Source organism: Branchiostoma floridae, chromosome 15 (assembly GCF_000003815.2).
Source record: "Branchiostoma floridae strain S238N-H82 chromosome 15, Bfl_VNyyK, whole genome shotgun sequence".
Taxonomy (NCBI): domain Eukaryota; kingdom Metazoa; phylum Chordata; class Leptocardii; order Amphioxiformes; family Branchiostomatidae; genus Branchiostoma; species Branchiostoma floridae.
This window is the reverse complement of record NC_049993.1, coordinates 16,910,725-16,922,935: the sequence shown is the minus strand read 5'-3', so window position 1 is coordinate 16,922,935 and position 12,211 is coordinate 16,910,725. Positions and strand designations below refer to the sequence as shown.

Genomic DNA, 12,211 nt, shown 5'->3' with positions numbered 1-12,211 from the left:
CCCACACACACATGCACACACACACATACACACACACACACATACACACACACACACATACACACACACGCACACACACACACACACACACACACACACACACATACATACACACACACACACACACACACACACACACACACACACACACACACACATGCACACACACCATGCCAATGATTTTATTCCAGCATTTGATTCCCCCAAATATGATACAGCAACGTAAATAATGTAAAGTACCAGATAGACTGGTATCTGCACACGTTGTGTCTTCCGCATGTCCGTTCGTATGAGATCTCCCAACAAACATACATCATCAGACAGTGCAGAAGGGTCGCCTAGCGGTACAAAACTATACTACATATCATTGTGATAAAATGCTTTGCGATTATTTGCATTATGACTCACATGTTAATACAGCGCGAATGGAAAAAAAAGTTAGTTACAAATATCTGCTCCGATCCTTTTATTTTAGTCGTTGTTAAAAGGTGTATATTGAGGATGGTCTCAATATACTACTTGGTAACAAGGAGTTCCAGTCAACGATTATGTCCATTCGTTTGTTTGGAATTACACGATAATCTCCAGGCAGACTTACCGCTGCTAAAAGATAGTATCAACCTCCTTGATGGTATCAAAGCTGGCCAAGGAGTATTGCTGACCAAAAGGAGGCAGTCCGGCACCTAGACTGACTCCTTTTGGCCGGCTATACTCCTTGGCCAGCTTTGATGCTATCTTATGGCACCGGTAAATCTGCCTGGAGATTATGTCAGGAAAGATGCAGTAGTGATGGGGTCCGCACAACTCATTAACCACCTTGACGTCAAATGGATTCCGGAAATAGAACCAAGATGGCTGCTGTATAATGTCAAATTCAAAAACATGGCGGTGCCCATGGGGCCTAGCGAAAGCAATGCAGTTTTGATATTCGTCAACCTGTAATAATCATTCGCTCTATTTTAACGATTTCTAGTAACTTTCCGTCAACCGGAGGAATCTGGTTAAGACTTTAAGTCCGATGCTTTAGAAGAACATGGCAACAGCGACCGGTAACAGCGCCATCACTGACAGCACGTGCAGTCCGGCTGCTGCGTTCTTCACTCCAGTAAGCTGTGCAAAGTTAGCGTTACACCTGTAAAATAAACAACGATAACAATCTGTAAGAACTCATCTCACTAATAAACCATGGATGGATGGATGGATGGATGGATGGATGGATGGATGGATGGATGGATGGATGGATGGATGGATGGATGGATGCATAAAAAATGGATGAATGAATGAAGGGATGAAGCCTACTTGTTAGAGTTGCAGCACTTGAAGCACGTGCCCGTCTTGAGAACTCCGTTACAGTCATTGTCCTCCGCATTGGCACAGTTGTCCGCATCCCCCTTGTCGTCATAGTTATCCCAGCATCCCCGCTCGATGGAGAAAGCGTACCTGGCAACGGTCTTGATCTTTGTCTGAAAAATATGTTTGATTGTGCTTTCGAACAAGACAATGCAGTATATATGGTATTTGTACGTGACAACTTGCCGAAAGAGAGAAAGAAAGGTAGACGACACAGATAGAGAGAAAAAAAGAAGAAGAAGGAAAGGAGAAAAGTAAGGAAGGAGAAAGAAAGGAAAAGAAAGAAAGAAAGAAAAGGAGGACAAAGGCAAGGAAAGGAAAGACAGATACTGTTAGATAAAGAAAGAGAAGAGTAACAAGGCGCCACATGTTCACGACATTCCACGTCACCAAAACATCAAAATCGATGTCAACACCCTTACCATCATGCATCACTCCCTTAAGACTCAATATGGCTGCATCCGCGGCACGCCAACGAAACCAATACAGGTAACGTTTGTCGAAAGGGAGAGAGAGAGGGAGAGAAGAGGGAATGACAGGGAGAGGAATGTGGGAGAGAGAGGGAGGGAGGAACATACGTAGCATTGTGACGAAGCTGGACAAGTGACGGTCTGCACAGTCGAGTCCGGGTTATTGGCGTTTTTGAGACACTTGTTGTTCCCGGTTATTCCGCCCGTGACGGAGTCGGACACGTCCGCCTCGCACTGAAAACAGTTGATCGTCTGACTCGCTGCGTCTGTAGAGAACATGAGACAAATAGTCAGTGAACATTTCGGTAAAATGGTTATATTCTCAGAACGATGTGATTGTAACAGACACGACAATAACCATATAAACCTATTCTTGTTTGACTTCACCTACATTTGTGATAAGAGTTTAAAAAAACAATTGCAAACAAAATTACAACGGGCGACAGAATCAGCGCTACATTGCAAATGTCGTTGGGAGAGAAGCTTGAAATTTTCCTCTGTTTTGACGTAACGTGCCTATCCTGGCGTAAAGAGTTTTTGGTTCCAATAAATATCTCGTAAAAAAGGTCAATGAATTATTTCTAGGCGTTGCCATCCTTGGAACTCAGCCAACACACAGTCACCACACGGCGGCGGTCCGACCGGTACGGGCCTTCTTTGTCATACTTAGGCCACACTGACTTAATTCTATGGATGACATCCGTGCACGCATTGATTTTCGTCTGTTTTCAAAAATAAACAGTGGCCACATGTTACACAATAACATCCCTGGTCAATCAGAATGTCATGCTTGTCAGAGGATCTGCTCTTCAGGGTAAAGGGGCACATGGGGCCGCAGCGTTTTCGGTGCTCAACTTGTACTCAAAGGTCGACACGCAAAAAAAAGGTGATGAATAAGAGTAAAAACTCACATGCAGCGAGACTCAGAAATACGGCAACTACCAGCAACTTCATGGTGTGGGATGGATGACTTTGTGTCGGTGGCTTCTCTGTGATGTACAATGTATTTACATACAATCAGTACATTGATGTGACTGCTCAGTTAAAAGCCTTTAAATCATACTAATACATAATTCTATATAACGTAGTAATAAAATCAAGGGATGCACACATCACATTGCGCTCTCTGTTTGCCATGGTGTAAAGGAGGCCCAAGTGGTCGAGACTTTTAAGGTGGTATCACTGCACTTGGGACACCGATGCGGCACTGCGGGGTTCGTTCACTGAGGCACTGTACGTGTTATCTTCGCCGATTTTACGACTTAGATATTGCATGATACGAAAAAGTATGACTTAGACGATAGCTCAATATCACAAAACATAAGAGAATTTGTACATTATGTATGAAATTCGCTGAGAAAGCTTTCGAACCCTGAAATGCCGCACCGCTCATTCAAGTGCAGTGAGATACCACCTTTAGCGCAAGAGCTCAAACAGAGCCGCGCGTCCTTCATGCGTGGCACATAACAGTTGACATGAAAACTACGACCCCTATATCTACTATACGGTAAACGCCATACAGCGACAGTACACCGACTAGTATTGTATTTCATAGTTCCAATATGCAGACACGTGTCACATCACGTATAGGACGACAGCAAAACGTATACATTAGTACTCAATCTACGAAAATTCGATAACGGCTGACACTGCATGTCCAGCACCCACCGCCTCGGTCTTGGCGCCACACTGACAACTAAATCAATAAGTATCCTCCTCTTATACGGTCCAAGGTCAAGTTGAAAAGGCTACGGTATGATTTATCGTTTAGCTTGCGCTTTTCTCATGGTTCTTGACGTGATTGATAAGTTCTGGAACTTACCTGGGTGAAACAGCTCTGTCCTCGTTCGCTGCGAACAGCAAAGTGTGCTCGTCTGGGTTTGAGCAAGGCCACACCTACACTAGGTACGCTTCATTAGATGCTTAACGTTGGGCACCTGTGATTATGAACTAGTCAATGTTATCTCTCAGTTCTTTAACGCAAGTCAAAAACAATCATATCTTTTTTACAGGTTAGTTTAGGTAAAAAATACAATACAAACCGGCCAAAGAGACTACTCAGAGACAGACAAAGGGTAGTCTATGTGGACAAGCGGTTGCCATAGACAAGATTGTCAATAACAAAAAATTCGTCAAATTGGCCAGGTGGTTCTTAAGTAGAGGCGGTAAAAACTAATGGGTTTGACTAGTCCACTGTACATCAATGACCAGGTGGTCCTTATGTAGATGTGGTCACTAGTAGTACAGGTTTGACTGTATATCAATGGCCAGGTGGTCCTTATGTAGAGGTGGTCACTTGTACAGGTTTGACTGTACAACAATGGCCAAATGGTCCTTATGTAGAGTTGGTTACTTATATACGCATAATCTTCTTCATAAGATTTTGTACTCCCGTGGTCTCAATATTGACATATGCACGTGTGAGTGATGCTAAGTGTAATAATACGTCACTACAATGGTGTTCTTTATAGGCAAGGCCAAAAACCGGTTTTCTTGTATTGTTGGGCCAGACTCTCCCATCAAAAGCACATATTTTGACAACAATCATACTGTTCTGAAGAAGGGGAACATATACATGATGTGTGTGTAATGGAAAGTTCTGTTTTTGACTCGAAGTTCTGTTTTTGAAATCGAATGGAATGTTGTTTCATACGAGAACGCCAAATAAGGAAAGGGGTCATAATTCACGCGTACATGTGCTCCTGTGTTTCACCCCAGAGGAGAGAACCGTTGCCGTATGCATGAACAATCTAATAGAACAATCTAATGAACTCGTCCTCAAAACTTTTGCAATCCTTACAATTCACTGTCAATCGTTTCCGGTCCTTCTAAACTTAACGTTAAGCGTTGTCCGGATAATTTGTTATGACCGCTATTCGATTACTTAATTTTGATGCATAACTAGCATTAAGCGAGTGAGATTCTTGGTAAGCCACCGTGGCTTTCCTTTCCCCCTGCAAATACATGTGTATTGTTTTAATATGTGTAACACTAAGGAGGTGAAACTTTTGTAACCGCCTTAATAACATAAACAGAAACACACCGAGACCCAGACACACACATACACTTTCTAAGTCAAAATCACACACACACGCACACACACACACGCGCGCGCGCGCGCGCGTGGGCGAGCACACACACTCTGAACCAGGCAAAGTACCGAAATTTCATGTTGCATAATAGTCAAGGCTTTTATTCCAGCATTTAATTAACCCAGCATCATTCGATAAAGTAACATTAGATATTGATTAAGGTAATACATGTAGATATACTCGTATTTGCACAGGTAATGTCTTCCGCATGTTCGGTGCTCAACGATTGTCAGATCTCCCAACAAACATACTTCATTCGACTGTGCAGCAGCGCTGCCTTTTGTTAAAAACTTGTAGTGCATATTATTGTTTGTGATACTTTTTTGCGATTGTAAATCGTTATCATATATTCAAATTAGTAAAAGGCATAAAATAGTTACAACTTACAGACATTTGCTCAGATCATGTTGATAAATACAAAGACGTATAAAATAATGATACTGAATTTTACTGACTACTTTAAATTCATTGTGGACTTCTCTTGTCTTAAAATCCTGTCTAACATGCTGCTTGTGATGATCTATGACTAAGAACAGTGCCCACAAACGAGCGGTATTCAAACTATCAACATTTCAATCGTAGAATGTTACTTGTACATGTACAACTGATCATGAAGCCATTTTGCGCATCCGCATTTCTACAAGAACATTGCCATGGCAACGGGCAGCAGGGCCAGCACAGACACCACGTGACTCCCACTGACGCCATTCTTCACGCCGGCCAGCTGGGCGAAGTTCTTGTTGCACCTGGAAATAAGGAATAAATATAAAGATATTAAGTATGATACTTCTGTTCTTAGAAGTCACGACGCTTGATCTTATAAAAGTTGTTGGAAAAATCTATTTCGCAGATTCGACTACGCATGTGCGAACGACAGGAATTGTGGGTAAAATGTCAAAGGTGAAGGCCCCTGAGACGTAAACAGTCTCGTCTCAACCACCGTGATTCGTGTAGGGCTTTGTTTAATAAATGAATTGATGGTTGATCGAATGAAAGAAAGAAAACTAGAAGGGTGGCGGACGGACACATAGATGAGTGGATGGTTGGTGAAGGAATAAAAGAATGAAGATAAAATAAATGAATGTATGTATGTTTGTATGAATGAATGAATGAGTGAGTGAGTGAGTGAGTGAGTGAGTGAGTGAGTGAGTGAGTGAGTGAGTGAGTGAGCGAGTGAGCGAGCGAGCGAGTGAGTGAGTGAGTGAGTGAGTGAGTAGATGAGTGAGTGAGTGAGTGAGTGAGTGAGTGAGTGAGTGAGTGAGTGAGTGAGTGAGTGAATGAGTGAGTGAGTGAGCGAGTGAGCGAGCAAGCGAGCGAGTGAGTAGATGAGTGAGTAGATGAGTGAGTAGATGAGTGAGTAGATGAGTGAGTAGATGAGTGAGTGAGTGAGTGAGTGAGTGAGTGAGTGAGTGAGTGAGTGAGTGAGTGAGTGAGTGAGTGAGTGAGTGAGTGAGTGAGTGAGTGAGTGATCCTTACTTGTCTGTGTTGCAGCACTTGAAGCAGGTACCAGTCTTCAGCACGCCGTTACAGCCGTCGTCAACCTTGGCGTCACAGTTGGCGGCTCCGTCCTTGTCGTCGTAGTTGTCCCAGCATCCCCGCTCGATGGAGAAGGCAAACTGCGCCACCGTGCGGATCTTGGTCTGGGGGACGAGAGGTAATATGTCAGTGTCGATCAGCATATAACATTTGTAAGGGTCCTTCAATGGTTCATGGACCAATTATTGTCAGACAGAGATATGTACGCCTGCCAGTGCCATGGTATTGACGACTGTGAGGGTTGCTTTCCATAGTGACAGGGAATCCTTCAGAAGCTCCTAGTATTGGACTGATCATGATAGTCATGTGTCTAGCTCTGAGAGTCTTCCTCAGATACAATGTATATTCATATATCTATCTAAGTATCTATCTATCAATTTGCCTTGGTAGCTAGCCATCTACCGTTATCTAATTTATCTATCACGAATCAAGTAATACTAAAGTCAACTGAAGCATTTCTAAAATAACTACAGTGGTGTGGTACAGTTGCTTTACTTTAACACCTCGCATAACATATCCTCAACACATAGCCATGTGTACTGTATAGTATGCGTAATTAACGTTAACAGTACTGTACTTACGTAGCACTTGCTTGTGGTGGGGCATGTAGCGGTCTGTACGGTGGTGTTGGGGTTGTTCGCCGTGGTCAGGCACGGGTTATCACTGGTGATGCCGCCGATAACGGAGTCCACGACGTTCGTCTTACACTGGAAACAGTTGACGGTCGCCTGGCTGGCCGCGTCTGGAAAAAAATAAAATCACGTTCCCATTAATCGTTTTGGTACTTGCTAGGCACTCATTTCCACTTGAATCGACTCGACATCCAGGTATCAATAATAAAAACATCAAAGGTTACCGGTCCAGGGTAACTTTGGCCAGTGAACGGACTGACGTTTCCGACAACATCCGCTGTCTCTCGTCGGTGAATACTGTCAGTGGATACTACTAATGCCTGAAATGTATTTCCGTTTACAAAACTTATCCAGCTGCTTATTGTAAATCTATGAATATTAATTTTATAACTGGTGGCCGCTAGGGCCATTAGTACACCACTTTACACTATATGCAAGATTTGCCCATTTCTGTGGTTATTGCAGATATTGCTGTAACCGCATGGTGCCTCTACTGCACTTGTTCAACTGGTTCTTGTGACGTCACGTATAGCCATGGCAACGATCTAAACGTAATTATTTATGTGTGCTTGTCCCACCCACCCACACACACACATGTTTACGCTGTACTAAGAAAAGATACTTTGACAACTTTTCTCTTCGCTTGCCTTTTTAATAGAAAGTTTTCTTTATGTTAGACATACGGCGTCGCGACATTGACAACTTTACTCTGGACAGAGATCATTGAGATATGCCAACCTGAATCCAGCCAACCCTTATTCTCTATCTAAATGGCGTTGCGCCAGTCACCATGACTTAGCTCAACGTATCATAGCATCATCATCTTACGGTCACCAAAGGAACGATTGATAAAAAATCGCCAATCACGTTCGATTAATTTTTTTTTTGCTACAATGTATAACGATTTTCTTGCTTTCCCTATTATTGTGATCTGTATACGCTGTAATTTCTAGGGCGTGGCTATGTTAACGACAATCGGTGTGTGTTTTATCTGGGAAAAGAATGACTCAGCTACCGTTTTGAAAATCAAACATATCAACCCTAATGTTTGTAAATCTGGAAGTTGTCTAGTTTCATGGTCAGGGTGTGGCTGTTTTAGACGGTAACCATGGTTTATTTTCTTCCCGTGGTAAACAATGACTCACTGAGCATAATCAAACAGGCCGGACCGGTCAGCCTCCAATTTATATGTGCCGATTTTAGTAAGAGCACAATAAAACAAATTTCGTGGCGACAGGTGTTTGGTAATTACAGCCTTGTCTGCTGTAAAAAAGAGAGGTTAATTGGCCCTTGAGTTAAGACTACTTCCTCCTTCTTTTCTCTTTTTCTTTCTAACAGGAAGACAGTAAAACTTGTACTTACATGCAGCGAAGCTCAGAAGAACAACAACGCTTAGGGTATTCATGTTGGTTTCTTAGTTAGGAAGTCTTCCGCTGGTACTTCAGATAAACTGTACATAGAAAAAACATGGTCAGTTCAATGCTCAGAGCAAAAACTGTTTTGATAGCAGTAGAGTTTCGGGAGTACATCTATTATGCTTGCTGGACTGTTCTCTACATATTGGGACGTTTGAAAAACAAGGTTACTTGCACGTAGTCTTTAGTTGCAACCTTTGTATCGATAATTACACATCCAGAACAACATCAATGCATCGCCAAAATCATACCATATGAGACATAGCATATGCATATATTCTAATATGTATTATTATGTAAAGATTGAATAGAAGAGAGGTACATTGGTTAAGCTTCAAAATACATAAAATTTTCAACAAAATGAGTAGACAAGGACACTACAAGGACAATACATTGTTAACGTCACAAAAAGTGTGTCAAGGTCCGGTAATTTTTACTGTGTTCTTAAGCGTAAAATTGTCAACAAATCACGAAAGCTTTTAACACATAAAAGTAGGTAAATGTTAGTAGAATAGAATCTTAATGGAATCATATAATTTTCCCACGAGAATTCCGCACGTACAAAACATCGTCTGATTTATCACCAAGACAACAGGTCCGAGGATTTAGGTGACCTAATTTTAACATGTAAACCTTTACAGAACAAATCGTACAGTTTTGTCTGGTTATTACAACCATTTTCAACATGATTAACAACTAATTTGTGCATAAAGAAGTAAGCAAAGCCGGTAGAAATAGCCCCGGTGGTAACGTTAAGCGGGAAAGGCGTGGTTTTCCCTCTGCGACCACTGAGATTTGTCCTGAATCCGTTCTAAAATCCGCTATCACAAAACAAGGATGATGTAGCTGTGCAAAATACCGTATCAACCAACGTACGTATATTTCCTCACTGTTTGTTACGTGAAATTGAAGAAAGTGTAAAGCAGATTTGGGACCTACCTTTAGAACGACCCGTCTGTGCCGCAGGTGTACAGGAGAATGATCTCACACACACTCACCAAAATCAGACTACACCTGCCGCAACGGGCAATTATCTAGGCTCATTTGCATGCACCAATCAGTGTCAAGAAAAGAGAAGTTTGTCTTGCATGTATGCCTACAAAGTTGTCTGTCTGTGTCTGGATAAAGAATTTTTGTTTTACAAAGTTGTCTGTCTGTATGTGAATAACGAATTTCTTTTTAAAAAGTTGTCTGTCTGTATGTGAATAACGAATTTCTTTTTAAAAAGTTGTCTGTCTGTATGTGAATAACGAATTTCTTTTTAAAAAGTTGTCTGTCTGTATGTGAATAACGAATTTCTTTTTAAAAAGTTGTCTGTCTGTATGTGAATATCGAAGTCCTTTTATAGAAAGTTGAGCAAAATCACTTCGCTGTCTACAAATAATTTGAACTTTATTATCCAGTAATAACCTATCGACAGTTCACCGATTTCTCTATTTTCATAGTAAATATGACAGTCGTTTTGCGAAAACATCTTATCTATGACTATGTGGGTGGAATGTTCTTTATCATCATGAATTCTTAATTGGACAAACTTGTCATATTTTTATGATACGTTTTGTTATGATACAATAAATGTATACGAGCGTAGGCATACTTTAGGGGGTTATCATAATCATTACATGGAGGAATTAAGAAGTCCCGGTATTTCATTATCTAGGCCTTTTTGTTATATACGGCATGCATGTTTGCTGTCTTCACGTCCTAGTCTATGTTTTCGATTTGGCAGTTAAAAATTGAAAGATTTTTTTTACTCAATGGTCACGACGTAACAAGGCCTGAAGGCCACTCAAGGTTACGGGTTACATGATTGGAACTGTAACAGCAACTCTTCGCCCTAGGTCAGAAACATCATGATTGAGACCAGCCCAATTGCTCACTATGAGTGAGGACTAACTGACCCAATAGGCGAAGTAGGGGTTACGAGGGCTGCTAGGGAGATTCCCTAGCCCTATTTTTGGCCGGAATGGTTTGATCCGCTCGACTAGATGTTCGCACATGTGGCGGGTTCTTTAACGTTCTTGGGGTGTTGCTCTCCCCAAACACGGGACCTCCATTTAACGTCCTATCCGAAGGACGGCCCGAGCCGAAGCTAGGTACTCATTTTCACTAGTGAAGTGAGGAAAGTCGTGTAAAGTGCCTTTCCCAAGGGCACAAGATCGGTAACACAACAGGCACAGAAGATTTCAGCGCATTTGGAAATACCCGTTTGGGCGTACGCTGATCGCCTCTCACAGACCTAGCTCGGACCCCGGGGGACAGAAAGGTGTGTCACGCAGGCACGCAAAGGTGAGAGCAGAGGACAAAGGGACATCACTTAAGAACCGGTTTTCAGCCGTTATGACGTCATCCTGCAAGCGATAATAACAGGGTATAATACATGTGTTTTAGGAAATATTTTTTTAGGAAATCTATCTCAGAAAGGAGATGAGGAATATATTTACTCCTTTAATCCAGCGGCATAGCTGAAAAATCAGACCGATTGTACAGAGTTGTCTAAAACCATCAAATTTGGCACGTACAAGAATCTTAATAAATAGGAATTTCTGCGTAATATCGCTGGCAGCATTTTGAATTCAATTGACTATCCATTTTGTTGGGGTTTTTTTTTTTATTTTCTTTCGATATTCAAAATGTTATGAGTACTGAAAATCAAACTTTTGTGCAATTTTCTTTAAAGAAAGGTTATAAATATTCCGAAACCAGGCGAATAATCAGGGCCCCAAAGGGACATTACCGAGCATACCGTCCGACTGAAGCTTAGAATATCTTCCACACACACATAGACAAGGACTTATTTTCCTTTGACAAGACATGTTAATGCTTGTTCACCTTTATCCGCGGGGTATCCTTTATCCGTTGTATATAGAACATGAGTATTTAGGGATATCAAGTCGACAGACGAGTGTTTCAGACTGGAATGCTATGAAAATATTGCAATTTGAAACCAATGCCAGCCGACTAGATATCCCTAAATATCTCGTTTTATAAATAACGGATATAGGTTGCCATGTGGATAAAGGTGAACTACCGTGTTTCGGTCGCCTGTAACACTTAATAAACAAAACACGTGCGCTTTACAGTTAGGTATATGGTCATCTGCATGAAAAGAAACTTGCAAAAACGACAGGTACAAATAAATTAAGTGTCAGTGGCTTGAGCCATACAGTACAGCACACATACTAAGTAAACCGACTTGGATCAATTTGCCCGAACAAAAATGGCATGATCCAAAAGGTTTTAACTGATTAACGGATGGACGGCAGTAAGGCTATTAAAATCCACCTGCCTCGTGCTTAACACGATCAACCCAAACCACACAACATTTGGGGTCGTACGCGTGTGGCGCAATCCGCAGGGTGTTCGAGGTCCGTGATGTGCCACCGATCTTTTGCCCTTGGGAAAGGTACTTTGCACGGTTTTTCTCCCTTCGCTCGAAAATTAGTACCTAGCTTCGGTAAGTCCTTCCCTTGGATAGGACATTAAATGGAGGTCCCGTGTTTGGGGACAGTCATACCCCGGGCACGTTGAAGAACCCACCGCACTTACATGTATCGAAAAGAGTAGGGGTCCTTCCCAGTGTGATTGGATCAAATAAACCTAGTGCGTTACGCCACGAGGCGGCTTATCAGGTATGCAAAATAAAAACAAACAAACAAATAAACAGACATTTACAGTGGCATCTGTTTATTTTGTACATTTCATATTACAATATG

The 12,211-nt window shown here is 41.8% G+C and overlaps 2 protein-coding genes across 2 annotated transcripts; both read right to left on the bottom strand.

The window, feature by feature from the left end:
- Nucleotides 1-117: 117 nt before the first annotated feature.
- Nucleotides 118-3,693, bottom strand: LOC118431345. Its single transcript, XM_035842464.1, has 5 exons — nt 3,643-3,693; nt 2,732-2,809; nt 1,929-2,086; nt 1,300-1,463; nt 118-1,132 (listed from the first exon to the last, which is right to left on the bottom strand). The coding sequence occupies exons 2-5, from the start codon at nt 2,772-2,774 to the stop codon at nt 1,024-1,026; spliced, it is 474 nt and encodes a 157-aa protein (XP_035698357.1). The 5' UTR covers nt 2,775-2,809; nt 3,643-3,693; the 3' UTR covers nt 118-1,023.
- Nucleotides 3,694-4,985: 1,292 nt separating this feature from the next.
- LOC118431342 lies at nt 4,986-9,546 on the bottom strand. Its single transcript, XM_035842462.1, has 5 exons — nt 9,435-9,546; nt 8,443-8,530; nt 7,030-7,190; nt 6,389-6,552; nt 4,986-5,658 (listed from the first exon to the last, which is right to left on the bottom strand). Exons 2-5 carry the CDS (start codon nt 8,483-8,485, stop codon nt 5,550-5,552), a joined length of 477 nt encoding a protein of 158 aa, XP_035698355.1. The 5' UTR covers nt 8,486-8,530; nt 9,435-9,546; the 3' UTR covers nt 4,986-5,549.
- Between the last annotated feature and the right edge of the window lie 2,665 nt (nt 9,547-12,211).